We start from the raw sequence: 23,497 nt of genomic DNA, 5'->3' as shown, positions 1-23,497 counted from the left end.
TGGCATTTTTTCGTAATTTCTAGAGATTTCAAAGACAACAATTAATCAAGAAAATAACAGAATAAATAACTGTTACAGTCCTCCATACCACAACACAAATTATATAAGTACAACAACAGTGTCATATTCCATCCAACATTCTCTTTAACAGCAAGGCTGGAGCAACAGTCAGCAATCTAACTGTTAAAATCCCCAGGTTACTGGATAAGCATCTCATAGGTATGAAAGTGTATGATACATGCTGGCAAAAACAACCTTAATGGCCAATAATCTGAGCAACTGAAGCAAGACTTCACTCTTCTTTTCAACATGATCAAAGTTCAAATGTTTTCATCTGTGGTCTGATCCCAGTGCTGGGCTGTGGCATTAGTCTCCAGACTCCTTAGTCTGCATACATGGCGCCGGTCACAATCCCCCTCACATGGAGTTTCTTTCACAGGTCATTTGAATCTTTTCTTGTATCATTGCACATTTGTTGCAGTTGACAGACCTGTAATGTTTTTGGTATTTTCCTCTCCGCCCACAGCCACCTTGATCTCTGACATCCCCTACACCACGTCATGCAATGATGTTGCCTCAATTGAAAATAATAACACCACATCAATTAGTAGGCCTACATGTTTATCTATTAAAGATTTTAATGATTTCAGTGATTTTCTATATTGTAATTCATGTGATGAACGAATAAATACAAATTTAATTACTGTCATCAAGATGCAAGTGCTGACATGTCTCAACTGAAATCTAGACCAAGTGGTTCTGTTTGAATAATCTTGAAATGATCAATGGTTCATCCCTTGCACAACCATCCTGACTGAAATCACGTCTCTGCCGTGACTTTAAGTCAAAGGCTTTGGGCTGTTATACTTAAATTATAGGAGCACTTCACCTAAAATGGACATTGCTCAAACTGTGGTAAACAAATGTTGTCCTGACATTTTATTCCTCTCTGAAACTTGGTTTAGTCGGAGAGTCGCAAATGTAGAAATGACTTTTGATGGTTACATCTTTTGCATCAACAAAAGGCTGTCAAAGGCTGTTTACCACCCTGTCATATTGCTGCTGTAATGCTACCAAAGTTGTTGTGAACATAGACATTTTACACAAATAGAGTTATTGGAGTTATTGTACCTTTTGCTACTATAACACTGCAAATTCCGCCAGTGTAGGATTAAAGTATCATATATTGTATAGTTTATATATTATGGCTTAATACGTATAAATTAATTTCTAGTCATAAATAACTAAACAAAACCAACCCTTTTAAATCAACCATGATTGATCTACCATTAACAAATAATCCATTAAGTACCCCACTGGTGCAATTTCTGCTCAAGACATCAGCGACCACAGGACAGAAGCGAGGACATACTGGCTTCCTTGCACCTGACTCGTGAAGAAGTGAGTGAATACACGACTTAAAGAGAAGTCAGATGCTCACTTCATAGCTCGCAGGATTGTGATATTTGAGATGGCAAAGTTTAATCAGCGATAGCAAGAGATGGCCGAGTCGGCTGACAGCTTCATTACTGTGCTGCATTGCCTGGCAAAACACTGTGGATACGGGGCTCTCTATGACGAAGAGGGACAGACTTGTTGTGGGTCTGAGGGACAAACATTAGTCGGAGCAATTACATTGACACTTGAGAATGCTGTTGCACGTGTCAAACAAAGCAAGCAGGAGAAAAAGCAGCAAGAGATGATAAAAGCTCATTTTAAAGTGGACATCTCGAACAAGCAGCTCAACAGCGTGCATGTGCAGTGGCGCACAATCAAAGCAACCCAAGTCACAGTCTAGACAGACACCCCAGAAAATGCCAGATAGGCTGGCACCTTGTAAAGATGTGGGGATGCAAAATGGCACAACCTGCATCAATGTCCAGCAAAGGAAAAAACATGCAATAAATACAGGAAAAAAAGGACATTATGCAAGAGTGTGCAGAACAAAACAAATGTGTGAAATGAATTTTGCCACAGTAACTGAGGACTCTGAGACTGATCTGACTGATGACTATGAGACATTTCTGGGCTGAGTGACAGATGATGCAGAGAGCAGTCCCAGAAATGCTGTATGCCCAGGGTCATTTCAGTAAACTGGAGAGGTCAACAAACATTCTGCAGGGGCCAGGAAGGACACCTCTGAAAGTGAAAGGCAAGTTTAAAGCCAATCTAAGCAAGAAAGAATAAAAGAACAAAGGAGGACATCTACATCGTGGAGGGGCTGAGCACACCAATGCTGAGCTGGCCGGCTGCCACAGCACTGCAGTTGGTCATCAGGGTAGATGATATCAGCCTTGACTCCACAGAGACTGTAAAGCAGCACTTTCCTTAACTTTTCTCTGGATTAGGCAAGATGGAGACACCATTGTACTGAAGCCAGGGGCAAAGCCTCTCTATCTCAACACCCAGGTGCATGTTACCAAAAGTTAACAAAGAGCAAGGAGCAAGGAACCTCAGGGGGTCATCTCAAGAGTAGAGGAGCCCACAGAGGGATGCACTCACCCTGACAAGGTGAGTGCCATGAAGGAGCTCAGTAACATCAGTGGTGTGAGAGGCTTTCTGGGGATGACAAATCACCTTGGAAAATTGGGTCTTGGGGTTACAGCAGCAGCAAGCTTTTGACAGCATAAAGGAGGAGCTGGCTATTCCCCCAGGGCTAGCACTGTATGATTCTAATGCTGAAACGCTGGTCTCTGCTGACGCATCATCGAATGGGTTGGGGGGTGTTCTCCTCCAGCAGCGAGACAACGCAGACTGGAAGCCAGGACTGTATGCCCATATACGCCCAGATCGAAAAGGAGCCATTGGCCATCACATGGGCCTGTGAGGGGTTTGCAGAGATTCTTGTTGGGAATTGAAACTGACCACAAGCCTCTGGTTCCTCTGCTGGGCTCAATAAGTCTGGATGAACTCGGATCCCGCATACAACGCCTGCATATGCAAGATTCTCCTACACCATGTCTCATCTGGCTGGCAAAGACATTGTGACCGCAGATGTGCTGTCGAGAAGCCCTGTAAACATCACAACAGAAGGGCTGCAAGAGGAAGAAATGAACCTGTATGCTGATTCTGTCATAGCAACCCTGCCTGCTACTGAGAAATCCAGACCAGAAATCTATTCAATGATGATGCTGTATTGCGGCAGCTGAAAAGTACTGTGAGGATGGATGGCCAGAAAAGTTTAAAATAGGTGCAGTAATCAAAGATCTGACAACACGAACTGTGACACGTGTGCCTGTGAGCGAACTAACCTCAAAAAAACAATGTTACCCACTGACTTTCCATCTAGGACATGGTCCACTATTGAAGCAGATCTGTTTCAGATTGACAACAAACATTTCCTAGTCATTGTGGATTACTTGTCAAGATACTTTGAAGTGGCAAAACTTACATCCACAACATCAGAAGCTGTGATAGTGCACTTCAAGTCTATCTTTGCACGTCACAGGATACCTGAAGTAGTGCGCTCTGACAACAGACCACAGTTTGTATCCGAGTCTTTCCAAAAGTTTCCACGAGTGGAGCTTCAGCCATATGACATCCAGCCCACAATTCCCGCAGAGCAACGGGGACGCAGAGTGGGCGATAAGGCCAATCAAAGGCCTTCACTGGAGAAATCCAGTGATCCTTAGCTTGCCCTCATGGCCTACTGTGCTGCTCTTCTGGCAAATGGATAGAGTACTGCTGAGCTACTCATGGGGAGGAAGATCAGAACGTTAATTCATGTCATTCCATCCCAGCTCAACCCAACATGTGCAAACATGGAAAAAATTAAAAAGACAGAACAAGTGTACAGACTACAGCAGCAACAAAACTACAACCAACGACACAACGCACATGATATGACACACCTGCAGCCCAGCAATCACCTGTGGATCAAGGACATGCTTGGCACAGTGGGGTCTCCAGCAGACACACCAAGATCCTACATCATCAAGATGCCAGAGGCATACTATGAAGAAACAGATTCCACCTGTCACCGACATTTTTCTGACTCTGACCTTATCTTGAGAGGCCACTGGATTCATGAGCTCATGCGAGCTGAGAATCCATCTTGCCAGGCTTCAGATTAAGCACTTATGGCTATGGTTCAGACAAATAGGCACCTATGAGAAACTACTGGCAGCTATGGGTGTCGTTTACGGAAGATGTGACAACAGTCAGAAGTGACTGTTCGATATCAACAATGGTAGCTCCTAAACAGGTTAATACAGATGCTGCTATTGCATCAGTTATATCAGAACTGGACTGTATTTCTTGCCTGAAAGAAGAGCAATTTCTCAAATGAAAGGATGTTTTCGCTCTTCTCCCTACTCACCCCCAACATCACCTGGTTTGATGATCTGATTTGCTGAAGTTAGCCCATGAAAGCAGACAGATGGTTCATCAAATCACCTGCCAGGTATTTTTGCTCTCCATGAATGACTTCTCAGATGGTTCTCTCTAACAAACTACTTCATAAACATGTTCCCTATAAAATTTTAGGGTATAAACTAGGGCTGGGCAGTATACCGGTTCACACTGAATGCCGGTGTATATTTTTGTTATGATATGAATTTTTAATATACTACCACACCGGTGTATGTGATTACACAATGTCTGGAACTTTGCGCCGAGCTACACTGTTTCAGACGGGACCATTTTCAATGTTTTATCGGTCGATATCGATAATTATTGATATTTTTAAGACCAATTTAAAATAAGGACCAGGAGAAAAATACATTATACATACATTTAACCTTCCTCTGATTATAATCCCCTCAGCCATCAAGGCAGAAAGGAAAGGAAATGTCAACACAACCATGGAAAACACTCAAATAATAAATGTAAATAAAAGTGAAACCTGAGAACTTTTTTCTGCAGGTTTAGTGCAGGAAGTTCACAAGCTGATTCACCTTCTGCTGAATAAAATGTTCAAATATGTGCAGTGTTTCGTAAACATAGCAGAAGCTGAGGTGGACTTGACATCTGTAACATACAAACAAACAAACATGATAGACAGTACAGTAACACTGACTGAACTATAAAACCAGCCTAGACACATGAACAACTTTAGTCACTCCTCTTACTCTAAACATACATGAACTATTCAATTATATTTTTATTGCAAGTGTGCTAAAAAAAAAAAAAAAAAAAAAAAACACGTGTAAGAGATTTTTATAACCTGATTTATAATTTATAACCTTCTCCTCAGTGCTCAGTGAAGCATGTCTTTAGCTATATGATGTGCCGCTGCCTCCGTTACGTCTTCGTGCCTTTTAGGTGATTTGTCATCAGGCACTGAAGCAGATACCTCTGCATGGTGGTCAGCTGCTTGTGCGGTGGTGCTGCAGTTGCGGACGTTGTTGAATACGGCTGCGCTCCAAAGAGTGAGTGCGGCTAAGGTGGTTAAATAAGTTTGTGGTATTACCGGTCTTGGTGGGGACGACAGTCTTGCATAAGTTACAGACCACATTGATCTGACTATGGTCCAACTTATAAAATCCAAAAAACTGCCATACTGGCGAGCTGACTTTCCCTGTTTTATCAACGATTTCTTCACTCACTGCAGCGCTCACTTTCTATTTCTCACCTCACTCCTCGCGAAGAATCAAACCCGAGACAATGAGATGGCGCAACCTAACATGATACTGTTACATGATTGGCGTGTTAGCGTGTCTCTTCCACTGATCAGTGATTACTCCCTACGTTGCTCGGTTACCTGATTGTTCATGGTTGTTCATTGTTCATGCAACCAACCTCGCTTCACGTTTCTTCTGCTGAAGAAAAAAAAATATCGAATGTTTTATCGAACGCATTTTTTATTGATATTGATGACGTGTCTGTCGTGAGACATATCGCTATCGTTTTTATCGCCCAGCCCTAGATGTACTCATTAAAATTTCAGGGTTTAACACTTTTTTAGCAACCAAAAAAGAACATTCAGTTACTATATACATATACACTAAAGCTAGAATACGACAAATGACATTAGGGAACATTAGTCATTAGATAGCAAGTCTGTCATGGTATTGTAGCTGGAGTGAATTATGAGTAGACATGTATGATATGATCAGCAGCAGGTATAGTAATGTACTGCAACACCAGGAATTGGGACTTTAGAGGACCTTATGTGAAGTCAGACAGATATTGACAGACCTATCATGAGTCATTTCCAAGCAAATGGAGATGACGGCTCTGCAGTTATAGTTCTACAGCTATAGATCAATGGCAGAGCTGATGACAGATAGCCAACATCAAAACTGCTCAACACAAAGCTACCAGTGTCATTGGTGTACAGACTATAGAGTTGGATTGTTTCAACTCTAAACTCCCTTACAAACATGGATGAGCCTGTCCAGGATGCCCCTTTCATACCCAATCTTGATACTATCGCCTGTTACCAATTAAACTGTTTACCTGTGGATTGTTCCAAACATGTTCTTGGAGCATTCCACAACTTTTTTAGGAATCTGGGTTGTACACTAGGCATTTGTGTACGTGTTGGCTGATAAGTAACCATTCCTTGGAATACAGAAATGTCCAACTATGCTTCAGGTCATTTAGAAACAGTGTCTGGTTTACATAGTTTGTCCACCAGAGAGCATTGTCCATTTCATGTCCTGCTTTCTATAAACCTTAGTTAGAATTTTTCAAAAAACAAAACATAAATATAAGTGCATCAAGATAGTTTGTGTTAATGTATGGGTTGATGTTAAAAAATGACTTTAAATTAATACATCATCCTATTTTTAAACTTGCAAATAATGATACCAGTCTCAACCTAAAAATCCAGCTAAGCTACAACATTCATCACACCCCACAAAACAAAAGCACACATCGTGAAAATATTGCAATACTGACAGCCCTTCAGACTGCATGGATATCAACATAGAGTCTGTCCTGAAGGTGGCACGAGAAATCATGGAGTCATTAAATCAAGATGGCTGATTGCCTTGAAACATAAATGAGCTCAGCAAATGTCCTGGCCTCTGCAGTCTGATTACATTAGAAAGATTAGAAAGGTCCCTGTGTGGACCAGGGATGTTGTGTCCTGAGGGTGGTGCAAAGAAGGGTTCAACTTCTGAGAGGCACTTTCATACTCTCCAGAAGAATCTTAAATTTGTACACGTCTTGATAATCTGCCCATTTGGATACGCTCACTCTTTAGAAAGTGAGGAAAGAGAAACAATATTCTCCTGGTGCTGAGAAATGTCCTGTGAATATCTTTTTTATAATATATCACACCACAGATCTACGTGGTTGCTAACATCCTAAAAAATGTATGCACTTTTGAAAGAGAACATAGCCACTTTGGAAAAAGGGCAGAGGCACTTGTCGCAAAGCCATTTATATAATAACTACATAAACAATAGTGTCCTAAAGTACTTTTAAACTTGGTTCATATTTTCATCATTGTTTCCATTTTGTCAGACAAGCACACTTTTCCCTCACTACCTTCATTGTACATGTTCAGGAAACAGAGTCTCCACCAAAACTTCATTTTTACATAAATCATTTCAAAGGCTTGTCTCTAGATCAGTAAGCACAGGAATGGCCTAGCCTCCCTAGCTATTTCAGCTAACTGCACAAGAATCCATTCATCCCATCTTGAAGGCTAACCAAACTAACTGCCTATTACATCTCCAGTAATAATGATCATCACAATTGTTTAGGCTGTCATCTAGAGACTGAATTCATCTCCTCATAATGCTGAATAAAAAAAAAAGAGAAAATATCCTATTCTTTCTTTCCATTGGACACAAACAGCTCAATAAGTCATAGTAACAATTACTGCCGCTTCTAAACAATTTCCTGGGGGAAACCCTGGATGGGCAGACAAAATGCTGTCTTTTGTCCAAGTATGCAATAAAAACACCCACAGGACAGATCTTTTTTGTGGATATTTAATCACGGATTTCTGATGCTGCATATTAATCTTGGCTACCTGTTCAGGTCAAGTCTTTGTCCCCCCTACCATCGTATCCTACAACTGTCCACGGGAGTGTATTAGTCTGTATTCCATGTCATTACCATATGACACTGCTGAAGAATGAGGGCTTTTTGAAGATGATAATGGTCACAGGATCTTACTTCACATTAGCTAACTGTCTATGCAGCCACACTGTATTATAGTGTCTAGTCAAATGAGCGTTGCTTCTTCACTGATCTCTGCCAATACCATTTGACTCTGATGAAGATGCAGTGAACATCCAAGCATTAGTCAGTCGCACCTAATGAAGTATTAAATGGAGCCGAGTCTCTCGTGCCTTCCCTGGGTTCAGCGCCTGTGAAGTGGCCTTCATAGCCTCCCCGTCCTCTGAGCACTGCTCCACTCCAGCGCTACCATGTTCTGATGTGAGCAGATCCATCATTTTACTAGCAGTGCCATTCGTACAAAAACACACAGTACTGACAACTCTGATACTAGATCTAATACTGCATAGATTGTCTGCTTGCACACTCTCACTTTGCACATGAGCACAGCAGAAACCTGTTTGCTTCTTCAGCTTGCCGAATCTGCCATTTAAATAGGAATGCACCTGATGCCAGGTGCACCTGGCCTTTAAAGGGAATGGGAGATGGTTTAAGCCATGTTAGGCCCAAAACACGCTCATGATTAATTCAGAGACTACATCCAACCTATTTGTGTGTTGTCCATACAGCAGTTGTAGAGATGGACAAACCCTAAATGCATTCTTGCCATGCACTTTAGACCATTTAGATCATTTACATAGATCAGAGACAGTGCAATGCTTTTATACCCTGCTTTGCAACTTTTCAGCAACACTAATTGAGGTGAACTTCAGAAAACTATCAACAGACTTAACTAACTACAATCTTGAACTGCTACTAAAAAATAATTTTAAGAGGTGGCTTGATTTTGGAATTTACCGGAAAACAAACAGGCTTCATTACAGTTTAGACATTTCTATTTCTGTACAGCCACTGCTACGAATACGTCATTAAATCATATACAGCTCATCAGATTGTGTTTTTGGGGATTTAGTCAACAGATTATGAAATGTGACCCCCATATTGGTAATTCTCAGCCTTTCCAACAGACACGGTATATTAGGTGCACTTTTAATATTACCTAATGTGGAGTTATTGATTGTGTTACCTTGTTGAAGTTGCCATCATGTGTTAAAGTGCCATATGTCAGCATGTAGTATTGACCTTATTTTCATGTAGTATTGAATATTTCTGTAACACTTTGGACAACAACAAATTATCGCTGCTAGGTCTAATGAGTGCTTGCTTAATAAGACCATGAAATGTCAGTGAGGATAACAGGTCTTTGGTCCAGTGACACAGAGCGTTTACAAAACCATGCCATATAACAGCTGGAGCAATAAAGCTTACAATTATTCCACGTTTTTACATAATACATGAATATCAGGTATGTGTAAACTATGTTAATTATAAAGTTTGTTAAAACTTTTTTTTTTGGACAACAAACAGCCTACACTAGCTAAAACTTAGTTCATACTGCAAAAAATGACTCAAAAGATTGATTATCACAATTCAAAGATTATTTACAAAAACTCTATATGACCCCTACTTTTTTAACAGCTTTCCACTTTCCATGCAACTGCATCATAATCATAATAAGAAACATGCATCCTATGAAAAGTACTGTGAAATATAACAATATATTTCTCCATCATGACAATTGGACTGCATTTCTGTTTCTGTCAAAATATGTCTTTATCAAATTTTGGGGTTGCAAACCACCATGCCAACCTTCATCAAATAATGAATTAAACTGTTGCAGCACATTACATTGCAAGCCATGGTTCAGAGGATACTGCATGCTGAGATGGTGGCTGCTGGCCTGTTGGGAGCCAGTCTGTATGTTAGCCATAGACCTCCATTGCAGTGAGTCTGTCCTCACCTCAAAGTCACGCATAAAAATCTGGATATCAATTCAAAGGATGCATTTCTGAAAACAATGGTTTCCAAATATCTTGATTTTCTGTTGTGTATGTATGGTCTGGGTCCTGAAGGCAGCAGACTAAACAGAGAAGCCCAGACATCCTTTCCACTATACACACATTTGAGAGGCTGGAACAGATAATATTTTGACATTCTCTCTTTAAAAAAAAGGCTTAAAACAATGAATTCTCAAAATAGATGATTACTTTTCTGTTGATCTATTAATGGACTGATCGCTGCAGCTCTGCTTATCTGTACAAATGTCATGTTTTTTCTTGTTTGACGAAAAAACAGCAGACAAAGCTGCATTTATTAGTTTTTTGGGTTTTTTTTTGCTTTGGCCTTTTGGGAGTAGCACTTCACAAAGTGAAAAAAAACAACACACATTTGACACAGTGTGGCCTTGTGAAGCAACACATGACAAATAATTACTTATACAACCAACAGACAGAGAGCAACATTATCTTTGTCATGTTTGTGCTCACCTGATGAGTGGCAGTCCAATATTCAGTCTCCTTTCAGCTCTGATTTGGTCTCCTCAGAATTCTCCACTATGTCCACTAATGACTTCTGCCGTCAGGCACTGGACAGGTGGTGTTCAGTGGGTTTATCTGAGCCTTTTCACTAAAAACACCAGCCTGCTATGCTAGGCACCAGGTTGATTCCAGCAGCGAGGCTGAACCAAAACAGCAAAGGTCATAAAAGCAAAACAATGGTAGTAAAAAGCAGTAGGAGCTGAGAGGAACTGCAGAGTTAGTGACAGTCCTCTGTAGGTTTGTCACTACGAGTGACTCCTTTCACACTATGCAGTAATTTCATCCATTAATAATCTAAAAGATATTGATTGGTGCAGCTTTAAAATGCAGCCTGCCGGAATATAGTAAAGCATCCATAAACACCCCCCCCCCCCCCCCCCCCCGCCCCCTTTCCAAAATAATTTGGGGGGGTTATGGATGCAAAATAAATAGTTTCACCTTGTTCCAAGAATTCTCTCGGCATTCTAACAGCTCTGAAATAATCATCCTTTTTCTGTCAAGACACTGATGTTACCAGTTTATAAAAAGCAGTGGACTGCACTGACAACAATGGAATCATCTGAGCGCTGGCAGAAAAAGACTGCAAATGAGTCTCCATCTACACATGGACTGATGTACACTGTCTTTTCTGTGTTATGCCATGTTCAGTGTGGACAGACGAGCCTGATCCCTTCCTTTAAAAAAGAAACGAAAAACACATTCAGGTGCAGCTGATTCACGTGTGATTATTCATGTGTGACTTTTGTAAAGCAACAGCTCCTCTCACGTCCAGTCCAAGCTGATTGTACTTCACGAGCCTGTGTGACAGACATTAAAGAACCCCCCCACACACGCACGCACGCACGCACGCACACGCACGCATACACACACACACACACACACACACACACACACGCAGGGTACCGTGGCATTGCTTCAGTGTAGGAGCTAATTGAAGTGAAGTGAAACAGATGCAGCAGGCTCTATGCTGCCAGTCTGCACCGCACTGCGCCCCGCTTCCACCCAACACACACCACCGGCGGATCCAGTCTGCATGCTGCTCAACTCCTCTTTTTCACACAATGACAGCTGCACCGGCCGCACCACCTTCCTCCATCTCTCCCCCTTTTAATGCTTTCACACCTCTTCCATCCCTTCAGCCCTCTGTCAGCATGATGCGGACTCACTGACCAATGACTAGTATCTAGAGGAGCTGTCAACCTTAATGCGGTAAACTCCCTGCCCACACCACACACACATACACAGAGAGAGAGAGAGACAGAGAGGGAGAAAGACGCAGTAACACCCCGCACCGCGCTGATACTCGGCTTCACAGCAGCAGAAAATGACTTACAGTTCGCAGGAACTGGATTTCATCCTCGCCTTCTCCTCCCTCAGCCATGGTTAGCTTTCCCACGGAGATGCTCGTGCTGTATCTGTGTGCGGAGCGCAGGCTGGGTGTGTGTGTGCGTGTGTGTGTGTGTGTGTGTGTGTGTGTGGCGGTGTGTGCGTGTTGGAGACCGCAAAAGCCAACGCACAGCAGAACTCGGCTCTCATTGGATGGCGCGCGCTCACGAGGGAGGAGCTGCACAGGTGTGAGCGGTTTTGTGTGCGCGCGAGGAGTTTGCTGGGCGGTTTGCCCCCTCTCTCGGCCGGTTGGTATGGAGGCTCATTCGCGCCATGAACAATGACAAGGAAATGAACCCACTCTTACCAAGTCAGGAGTCCGCAGCCTGAGCGCGACCCACCGAGACACCAGAGAGTCTCTTCAACTTTTGTCTGTTTTTTTATGTCTGTATTTTATTTATTCGTTTAACTGCTCAATATTTTCTATTGGTTACTTTTATTTCTCAACCTTAAGGTAAAAATGCTAGAAGTCATCAGAGTCAGATTACTTCACTGCATGTGAATTATCTTTCATGTGGACATTTTAAAATTGTAGAATGTTAGGGTTTCTAAAATCCCTCAAATCCCAAGAGAAAGAAAAAACACCAAAGACATGACCTGATCTCAATGACGTTATGGCCTTGTTAGTTTGGAAAAACTCTAGAATTATTATACTAAAATATCTGTGGTTATTAAAATAATAAGTTATAATTACTAATAATAGTTTCTATTAATTAAATATTTATATAAAAAGTCATTCTATTCTGACTTTTAGTGTCTGGTGGTCAAGTTTCAAAAATGCTGTCCTGAACTTGTAATTCAACCATCATCTTATTTTAGAACTTTCCCTTTCTTTCAAACTCTACACCACCAAGTTGTGAAACAGGACTTATAAATGTGTTACTTTAAAGCCCAGGCTGAGATAACTCTGATGATATCACCATGATATCATTACTTTCTCAGACTTGATAAGACATTATAAAACTCTTTTCTGACATTCTTGTGTAAAATCAATGGAGTACCCATAAATAACACCCAAATCCTTTTTCTTCTTTAAAGGTGGACCAGAGGTGTACTCAAAGAAAGACAAATAGAAATTATGTTGAAATTATTTATTTTTAACAAAATAGCAGTTATATCACTCTTGTTTTACAGTGTTTGCAATGCCACCATCATTTATCCAGATTTTTTTTTCAATGTAAGAAAATAAAATAGAAACTTGAGTTTCATATAAACTGAGATCAGCCACTGCAGCACATCAGGGCTTTTAAGACACGTGTGAAATGCACTTCAGTCAGCATCTTACAGAAACCTCACTTCAACTGTGACCTGGTCGTCTGCTGACAGAGATTTTCTCGGATCAGGGAATGAGTACATGTTGTTTAGTAGACACACAACAAGACTAATAATACCTGGTAAAATGTCAACAATACGTGGATGTTGATAAAGATTTAGTCGTACCTCAATGTATGAAAAGCTGGCTTTTCATACATTTCCACTGGGACTGAGGTGAAGCACAGGTGTTGCAGAGGGTTAACCCATCTTACCAATCATTTGAAGATGAAACTTCATAACACTGCTTGATTCGCTCAAGTCTTTACAACCAAGCTAATGCAAAGGAATAATCAAACAGTTAAAAAAAATCACAGGTATCAATAAATGTGTCCTAATTTACAAATTCCTCACATTCTTAAGTCACTACTAAGTATAATATTATACTGTAGAAAGATTCAACTGTTTGTGGAATCGCAGGAAAGAAAGGAGGAAAAATCCCTTTGTAGGTTACTGTTAACAATCATGACTTGTAAAACTGAAATGCCTTTATTATTATTGTTATTGTTGTTGTAATGAGTGGTATTTTCTAATACTTTGCTATTTGCAGTACTCTTTAAATGTGGCTTGTAAGTAATCAGCATTAGTAAACCACCGAAAATGTGTTATCAAGCTAGTACACTCCAACCTCTAGGCAACTGTTGATTATACTAAAATATTTACACAAGAGCATTAAAATGATCATTTTACATGATGACTAAGAACTGAAATAAATGCAATCTGTATGCAAACTCAAACTTTCACTTCCACAAACAAATTTAAAACGTGAATTTAAGAACATTAACTAAACCTCATTAGCATTCAGGGTTTACTGTGTGGTTGTAGTGTAATTAGTTTGCTTTTAAACAGATTTTCATTTTATTAATACTTTGGGCTGCTTACCGCAGTACCTTCGGCGAATGAATTGGCCTGTACCATTAAATATAAAAGTGTAATTGAGAAGTGTCACATATCGAAAGCAGGAACTGAATGTAAGACCAGGTTTGTTTTTTTTTAGATTCTTGTTTCTCCCTGCCTCCATTCTTTATGCCAAGCTTGGCTTGATGACTCGAGCTCTGTACTTCACACATGAAATGAGATGTTAATCTCTTCATTTCACTCTTGAAAGGTAACAAATAAGTATGTTTTCTTGGACTATGTCATTAAAATAACATTTTTGAGAAAATGGAAAAATATTTTTAAATATTATAACATTCTAAACATTTCAATAAAATGAAAACAGTTGGTTGTTGGCACAGAAAAAACCCACTGTTTGTGACCCATTGTGAAAAATTAAAAATGTTGGGTAAAATAATAAAACCTGCTGTGCTTTAAGAAAAGTAAAGGACATACTGAGGGCTGCTGTCAGTGAATCCTTGTGTAAGTGGCCACAGGAAGAACCTCTGTGAGCTCCAGTGGAATGATTGGACTGTAAACCTGCTCTGAACCCTGTATGGTCCAGACACACTCTATGCCTCACTGTCATAACCCAGTATGGGAGCCAGCCACCTCTCCACCTCCTCCACACTCATCTTCTTCCTCCCAGAATAGTCCACCACCTGAAGACAAGTAGAGCAGAGAATGTACAAATTCAGCTGGGTTTCTTTGTCCTGAGGCCTCTCTGTTACAAATCCTCCAAGATTTGTTGGAACTGAAGGCAAAATCACAGTTTGGTTGTTTTGTGTTATTTGTGAGATTCATGCGAGTCTCTATAGTGACTTAAAGTACTCCACAGATTTAGCATTGCACTCCCAGCACTGTAACATCATCACATTGTCTGACACACACTAGTCAGTGCAACTCGCGCGCTAACAGTTCGGACAAAGATGTGTTTATTATGCTAGTGGTGACTACCGTACCATTGTCAAACTTTTCCGAGTCCGACTCAGGTGACATTTATCAGACTTTGCACAGCTCCCTTTGGAGACACTTTCTACAACTCTTTCCACACAGAGTTGTACTTCCTAACAATCTGGAAACACAGTCAGTGCTGGTGAAATGTACAATATTATGCTGAATTCACTATGCAAGACACTGCACACAGCCTGTCTTAGCAACTGACCTTTATTTATATTAATAAAAATAATCTTTGTTTATAGAGAACTTTTGTAAACCAATGTTACAACGTACTTCACACAAAGCACAACACATAAGAAGCAGATGACAAAAAGAGCTTCCAACAGAGTAGTAAGCAAATAAAGCTAAATAAACAAATAAAACCAGGAAAAGTACAGCCAATAAGAGAAAAGTAAAATCAGCAATAATCCCTAAAAAGTATGTTTGAAGAAGCAATTAAAAGAGACCATTGACTCTGCTGACCTGATTTCCTCAGGCAGCTTCCATAGCTTTGATGCTCTGGCTGCAAATGGTCTGTCACCTCTAGTATTCAGCTGTGCCTCGAGAGCAGATAAAGGAGCTCTGCCCAAGGAGCTAATTACCTTGTATGCAACTAAGATGTCAGATACATAGCAAGAAAGAGAAAGAGAACAGAAAGGCCTTGCAGCTGAGGTCTGTACAGTCTGAAGCCGATAGATAGATTTGGGTTGGTGAAGAGGCTGCTGCAAGAGTGGAGGTGTGAGGTGATGGAGGCATGTGAAATGCCCTCTGTGTCTTTGAAAGATAAAAGATTGTACTGTATTTTGGAAATATGTATAAGATGATAAAAGAACTGCACAAGTGTTGTCGTGTGCTGCTCATAGTCAAAGCTTTGAGCTTTGATAGTGAGCTTGAGCTACTCTCAAACCAAACGCTTGATGTGTTCCAGCAGGGAACCAGCAGATGGAAGGATTTGTTTTGTGCTGGGAACCAGTTACAACGATCTCTGTGTTGCTGGAGTTAAGCTGCAGAAAAGTTTTTGACATCCAGTGTTTGACATCACATAGGCAGTCATGCAGTGAACTCAATGTGCCAATACAGTGGCTCTAACAGACAGGGAGATCTGCATGTCATCAGCATACAGTAACATTAAAAGGAAACACCATGTCTGTGGCCCATGTGTCTCACAGGAAGTACGTAGAGCGGACATAAAATTGGTCCCAAGACTGGATTCCTCGAGGGACACCATTCTCATCAGGAGCAAAAGAAGACGTGGTTATGAACGGAGACACAGAACCTTCTGTTTAACAGGTCTGAGGTGAAGCATTCTGAAGCTGTAGCAGACAAAAGAATGCTGTGATCGACTGTGTCAAAGGCAGCACTAAGGTTCAGAAGACGAGGACTGACAGCATCCCGTCATCAGCAGCCACTGAAGGTCATTCGTCACCTTCAACAGTGCTGTGATGTTTGTGAAACCCAGAATGAAATTTGAAACAGTGTTTAAGCTGATGGGGCCCTATAGATGGAATAATTTTGAGAAAAAACTTTGTTGGTATTACATCAATTGAACAAGAATACACTTTCATATCAGACACTACTTCTAAATGTTCACACAAGGAAATGGGAGAAAAGATATTTCAGGTGTTGTGTGGTGGGTGGATCTTTACAGTAAGTATGTCTTCAAATTCTGAGGGTCTATCAGTGAAGTAAGATAACAAATTTTCACAATCAGTTTCACTTTCAGCTGAGCACAAGGAGGGGTCTGATTTACCAGCTGATCAATTAAACTCTTGGGTTATGCTGATGTGCAGAGATAAGCTCAGAGAAATACTGTGCACTCTTTAACATGTTATTGTTATGGAGCAATAACTGCTTCACAGCCTGATTCCTTCTATCTCTGCTCTGCTTTCCTACACTCCGACTTACAGCTACAAATATCATGATTTATCCAAGGCTGCTTTCTCTGTGTAGGCTTTGACCTGACTGAGCAACATCATTCAATACTGATGCACAGACAGAGTTACACAAAGTGTGTCAATTCATTGGTATGGTAATGTTTAGACAGGAGTGGGCTACGATCATTAAAAAGTGTACAGAACTTCGAGACAATTTGTTCACTAAAAATACAAAAGCTAATGCTATTGAAGGTTTATGGCTTAAAGATGTAGTGATGTTTAAAAAATGAGCAGTGCGAATCTTTGAGGAGTCGCCTAGGTGAATATTAAAATGAACACAAAGAAGATGAGTGGATAAAAAAATCAGGGAGTTCTACTAAAAAGATGCAGATAGATTTTGGAGCAAGATAAAGTAGGTCAGGTGGAGGCCACAGTTTAAACAGAGAATTTCAGAATACCAGATTACAGTTCAAACACAATGTTCCTAGCAATCGGACTAGCCGCTAAGCAACCATTTCACCCAGTGTTCACTCTTTAGCTGGGGTCCCTCGTTTTGTAGATGTCCTGTTGTTGTTTTCATTGAGGAGGTAAACATACAGGGATGGAGAGGTGTTAGACTTATAGTCTATAAAAGTGCTAAATGCTTCAATAACATTCTCAATAAAAGCGACCAGCTAGCCTAGTTACTAGGCTAAAAACAAACCTAGCAAGGCTAGCAGCAGTCGAGGCAGTGCAATACGCATCCAGCTGAGAGTCAATGTTAGATTGCTGATAACGTTTACTGGGTGAAAACATACAAGTAAGACAACCACAATCTAAACATACAATGTACAATTGTGGCTTAAATAACTCAATTTATGACAAAGTCTCTGTCAGACAAACACTGCAGATGCATGCATGCTGGAGTCCTGTGCTGGTCAGATTCATTATTTGTGACTCTGTCATTAACAGAGAATTTATGGTAGGATAATGTTTTTAATAAAGTATTTTCCCTACTTTTTTTTTTTTTTTTTACAGTGCACTCATATTAACTTATGTTGCTTCCCATATTTTGCTTAAGTATATAGCATAAATACTATATTACAATACATACTTAATGTTTTACACTATTCATTTGTAAGGTGAGGATATTTTTCATAGAGTACCAGTATCTATATTACAATATAGTAATTTTCAGATTATTATATGTACAACATTTGAATTATATTGAGATGGTATTAATGTTATATTGATATTATAATATTGTCCACCTGGATTTCATTGCATTTTTATTTTTTAAAACCAGGCTGTGAGTCCTCTCCAAAAATTCTCCAAATACAGAGACAGAGATCTGTGTCAGCTGCATCAGTGGTGGCAAACTGTGTGAATCCAACTTGCTCAATGTCAGCAGAGGATTCAGAAAACACCAACATCTAGAACACCCAACTTGATGTATAGTACTTGGAATTTCTGGCACAACAGGGACATCTTATTATCATGAACACTGACAACATTTTCTAAAGACAGTTAAAGCAGTCTTAAGATGTGGATGGTTAGCCGAACCTGTTCCTTGGTGATCTTTCCCACAGCAAAGTATGAGGCCTGAGGGTTGGAGAAGTAAAGTCCAGACACTGAGGCAGCAGGCGTCATGGCCAGAGACTCCGTCAGACTAATGCCTACACACACAGACAAAACACACACATAGTTATTACTGTAAGTACATATGCAACCAAGAAAACTAAAACCTAAATAACAAACACACACAAATGGACAAGCAAAGACAATGTCCAAGTGCCCTCACATAGCTAAATGACATAAAAGCAGAAGGTTGACACTAAATAAAATCTAAAATAATCTTGATCTGATGAAATACACTTAAAACAAGTCTACATTTGGTCAAATAAGTTCTGAATCCCCTCTGACAACTGAGCCCTGAAGTTCTCTTTGTCTTATAAGTCTCATCTAAACTGACTGATGTTGACCTTTGTAGGAAGGTTTTGAAGTTATTCAGTGAGCTAAAGCTTACTAGCTTATTAGCCATCTAAGCCTGCAAAGGATCATTGGTATTGCACTTTGCCCTGGAGGTTCTTTGTTTGGTAGCACGTTCAACGAGACAGGGTGCAACACAAGACTGTCCTTGTTTGTACATTTGGTATGAAGTGCACATTAGCTAGAAAGGAAGAAAAAGGCAAAAAGAGAATATTATTATTGTTTCCAATGTGGTGTGTGTGGTTTTTTAAACAATTCAGCAGAAATCATCACAGAGACACAAACCTTCACTTCCTTGGGGACCACTGAGATGTGGTCCAGCAACATTTCCTGTGTAATTTTGGTGAATGTTTTGACTTGAGCCTCAGTAATTTCCATAGACCCATAGTAGAGCTGATAGTCCAGGGGTTAAGGTGCTGACTGTGCACTACACAGCCCCAGGATCAATACTGGGGGGGGGCCTCTGCTGTATAGTAGGAGTTAAAGGCATAAGAGGCCACTATCATAACCCACCATTAAAAAAAAAATCACTGTGACGTACTGACCGCCAGTAATATATTTCATCATGGTGAAGTGTGACAGATCATTAAGTTAATCACTCTATTGACCTTGATTGACCTCCTCATGGTCTAGTGGTCTAAACACAAGACCTCTAACATTAAGATCACCTGTTTCCAGCATGGCACCAAGGTATGTGGCTCTTCCTATTTCAGCCCATCTGGTGTCAACTCTTGTGGTTTAAAAAGCTGACATTCCATATCCTGTGCTACTTGTGCAATTTCCAACTCAAATTCCCAAAAAAAGAACTAAAAGAATTTCCGTTTATTATTTTTCTTCTCTGCTAAAAGTGTTTAGTGCATCAAACACTGTAAGACCCACCAGAAATTGGTAGGTGGGTTGCAAATTCCACCTTTCTTCATCATTGAATCTCGCAATTCATCTGCATCTATTATTTTGCTGTAAAAATATCAAATTTCTTGGAGCCTGATTACTGCCGCTCGAGTTAATTTCATTTTTGCATGATCTTTATACACAAACAAGAAAGGCGCACAGGCACTTCATACACAAGGGCATAATTTCCACTGAATAAAAAAATCTTACAAGACCCCTCTGCACATTGTTCTCTCAGCAGCCAAAATCCAGCTGAGAGAAGAGCTGAGTTGATACAAATGTGGTTACACTCATATGAGCTGCCTTCAGTCTTTAACATCGTGCACTCAGAGCAAGGGTTTAACAAGCAGCACATTTTCAAACCAGGCTTTGCCTGTCAGGCTGCATATAGGCTGAAAGGAATACCTGCAGAGACGTCTCAGGGTTGAAAAAGACCCTGATTTGATTTTTGGCTAATATTCTAATATCTTGGCCATATACACAGGTGAACAGCTCATCAGCTCATGTGCAGAACAAAGACTTAACGTAGTGTAGGAATAGGAGCAACAAAATGTAATTTTCTCTGGTGTTCTTCAAATACCAAGAAAACATCAGACCTGTGTCTTATGTGAAAGAACACTACAACAGCATTGGGAGCCTTTCTGTTGCAGCCATGATAGTGAAGCGGTTGGTGCTCTCACCCGTCTTCTCCTGGATCCCAGCCAGGTTCCACATGGTGGACTTCTCTGTGTGGTCAGGCTGGCTGGGGTAGCCAGCTGCAGGCCTGATGCCTTGATAGCGAACTCTGTGGAGGTCTGCAGCCTGCAGCACCTCGTCAGAGCTGTAGCCCCACAGCTCCTTACGCACACGAACATGAAGCTCCTCAGCAAAAGCCTGGAGGACAGACAGCAGGTTCTAGCAGAATCCAAATAAGCACCACGACAGTGACAGCTAATGTGTCATTCAGCACTGGCAACTCAGTAACACATGCAATACCAGCAGTGATGGAGCCCTGGTGTGTTAGGAAGCTGTCCATACTGTACCTCAGCCAGTCGGTCAGCCAGGGCTTTGACCATGATGCCGCTGTAGTCATCCCCCTGAGCCTGGAACTGCTGACTAAGCTCCTCAGCTCCAAACACACTCACAGCAAACATACCGATGTAGTCTGCCACACCGCTGTCTACAGGGGCAACAAAGTCAGACACACACAGGTAGGGCTCTGAACTGGAGCTGTCCTTCTCCACCTGCAGCATACACATACACACGCATGCACACACACAAATTTGTTACTGTTACTTTTGAATTGTATATGCATGCATTTCTGGCTCCACCATGAAGGTGCGAATACACTGAAATCACATCCAAAGTACTGCATATGGCACAAATCTAGACAGCAAACATCCCCATGGTACAGAAACATAATGCTTTGTTTATGCTACATGTGTTCTCCTCAGTCTCTGAGACTGTCAGACAACAAGAGGGGTTCTGAGCAGGCCAAGTGGAGTGTTACCAAGAAAATGAAACACAACAGTTGATCCATTTTCAGGGTACCACTATGACGTAGATGTGTGTCCTGTGTATGACCAAGGCTGGAGAGTAGCCAGTTAGATGTAACAGCATAATGAAATTCAGTTACAAAATAAATGAAATTGTAATCTATTTACAGCTACTGAGAAAAAATATGTCATTAAAATACAGTTACCAATTAAAGGTGTGGTGATTATAAAGACGTTTCACTCGAATATATTCTTTTCGGTAAAAGCTTATATGTAGTATATAACATTATTTCTGTTGCTTTTCATTCCTTTCGCTGTGTAGGAATGTCTTGACAATGCAAATATTGTATAGTCTGGCTCACATTTTGAGTGTTGCTTTTGATTGCTTCTCCTGTTTGAATTTGCACTACCTAGGGCTGGGCGATAAAACGATAGCGATATGTCTCGCGATAGACATGTTAAGCAATATCAATAAAAAATGCGTTTGATAAAACATTCGATAAATTTTTTCTTCATCGGAAGAAACCAGAAGTTGTGAAGCGAGGTTGGTTGCAAGAACAAAGGCACTCACTCTCAGGTAACCAAGCAACGTAGGGAGTAATTGCGAATCAGTGAGAGAGACACGCTAACACGCCAATCATGTAACAGTATCACGTTCGGTTGCGCCATCTCATTGTCTCGTGTTTGATTCTTCGCAAGGAGTGAGATGAGAAATAGAAAGTGAGCGCTGCAGCAAGCGAAGAAATTGTCAATAAAACAGGGAAAGTCAGCTCGCCAGTATGGAGTTTTTTGGATTTTATAAGTCGAACCGTAGTCAGACCAATGTGGTGTGTAACTTATGCAAGACTTTCGTCCCCACCAAGACCGGTAACACCACAAACTTATTTAACCACCTTAGCCGCGCTCACTCTTTGGAGCGCAGCCGTATTCACCAACGTCCACCAACTGCAGCACCACCGCACAAGCAGCTGACCACCATGCAGAGGTATCTGCTTCAGTGCCTGATGACAAATCATCTAAAAGGCACGAAGACATAACGGAGGCAGCGGCATATCATATAGCTAAAGACATGCTTCACTGAGCACTGTGGAGAAGTCAGGTTACAAACATCTCTTACACGTGTTTTTTTTTTTTTTAAACACACTTGCAATAAAATATAATTGAATAGTCCATGCATGTTTAGAGTAAGAAGAGTGACTAAAGTTGTTCATGTGTCTAGGCTGGTTTTATAGATCAATCAATCTTATTGTACTGTCTATCATTGTTTGTTTGTATGTTACAGATGTCAAGTCCACCTCAGTTTCTGCTATGTTTACAAAACACTGCACATATTTGAACATTTCATTCAGCAGACAGTGAATCAGCTTGTGAACTTCCTGCACTAAACCTGCAGAAAAAAGTTCTCAGGTTTCTCTCTGTTTACATTTTTGCACTTTTATTTACATTTATTATTTGAGTGTTTTCCATGGTTGTGTTGACATTTCCTTTCCTTTCTGCCTTGATAGCTGAGGGGATTATAATCAGAGGAAGGTTAAATTTAAAATAAAATGTTTAAAATTAATGTATTTTTCTCCTGGTCCTTATTTTAAATAGGTCATAAAATATATCAATAATTATCAATATCGACCGATATAAAACACTTATATCATGATACAGTTTTCAGCCCAGCCCTAGCACTGCCTCTCATCTGTCAATCAATTCAATGCACATTGCTCTAAGCAATCAACCTGAGTCTACCATGGCTGCAACCAGCTGACCTCGCCAAGGAGGGTCACCATGTTGTCAGACTCTTTCAGTGCAACACGTAATTCAAATAGTTACATTACTTATTACATTTCTAAAGGGTAACTAGTAATCTGAAACCTTTTGCATTTCAAAAGTAACTTAGCCAACACTGTATATGACAGACACAGAATCAACTGTTCATGACCCTCACCTGTTGCCGTAAGCCATGGAATGTGGCAATGGGCTTGGTGTCTCTGTGCACCGTGACATCATCTTTGTACACACTGATGTCATCGCCATCACTCTGGGCATGCCAGAACCCCACCAGGCCCCGTCCCTTCAAACTGCCGTCGTCAATCATCTGGTGGAGCAGCTTCTGCGCATCATCAAAGACTCGCCGAGCCTCCAAACCTGCAGGAAACAAACGTTACAAAGATCAAACTCTCAACCCTCTCTTACTGAAGTTTTAACAAGGCTCGACGTCATTCCACTTCCTCACTACTGCCATCAGTTTCATGTTCTTGTAGTTTTACACTATCTAAAATGATCTCACTGATGTTTTCAATGCACTGTGTACCACAAACTGTCTGCATCACAC

The 23,497-nt window shown here is 40.7% G+C and overlaps 3 protein-coding genes across 3 annotated transcripts in view; 1 reads left to right on the top strand and 2 right to left on the bottom strand.

Annotated features, from left to right (window-relative positions):
* Positions 1-8,067, top strand: part of adgra1a (adhesion G protein-coupled receptor A1a) — a 339,338-nt gene extending 331,271 nt beyond the window's left edge. Inside the window, exon 7 of the transcript XR_011603479.1 lies at positions 8,050-8,067. The gene's annotated coding sequence lies outside the window, so the exon portion shown is untranslated. The remainder of the gene's footprint in view (positions 1-8,049) is intronic.
* The window catches only part of ryr2a (ryanodine receptor 2a (cardiac)), a 198,882-nt gene extending 186,980 nt beyond the window's left edge, over positions 1-11,902 (bottom strand). Inside the window, exon 1 of the mRNA XM_070990859.1 lies at positions 11,788-11,902. Coding sequence (XP_070846960.1) covers positions 11,788-11,835 — 48 coding nt within the window. The 5' untranslated portion in view covers positions 11,836-11,902. The remainder of the gene's footprint in view (positions 1-11,787) is intronic.
* A 1,014-nt stretch (positions 11,903-12,916) lies between these two features.
* The window catches only part of mtr (5-methyltetrahydrofolate-homocysteine methyltransferase), a 32,131-nt gene continuing 21,550 nt past the window's right edge, over positions 12,917-23,497 (bottom strand). Inside the window, exons 28-32 of the mRNA XM_070991185.1 lie at positions 23,111-23,310; positions 20,722-20,922; positions 20,380-20,572; positions 18,383-18,495; positions 12,917-14,689 (exon numbers count right to left, since the gene is read on the bottom strand). Of these exons, the coding sequence (XP_070847286.1) occupies positions 14,600-14,689; positions 18,383-18,495; positions 20,380-20,572; positions 20,722-20,922; positions 23,111-23,310 (797 nt within the window). The 3' untranslated portion in view covers positions 12,917-14,599. The remainder of the gene's footprint in view (positions 14,690-18,382; positions 18,496-20,379; positions 20,573-20,721; positions 20,923-23,110; positions 23,311-23,497) is intronic.

Source organism: Chaetodon trifascialis, chromosome 21, assembly GCF_039877785.1.
Source record: "Chaetodon trifascialis isolate fChaTrf1 chromosome 21, fChaTrf1.hap1, whole genome shotgun sequence".
In the NCBI taxonomy this organism is placed as follows: Eukaryota; Metazoa; Chordata; class Actinopteri; order Chaetodontiformes; family Chaetodontidae; genus Chaetodon; species Chaetodon trifascialis.
The sequence above is the reverse complement of the archived record's forward strand: the minus strand, read 5'-3'. Positions and strand labels throughout refer to the sequence as shown.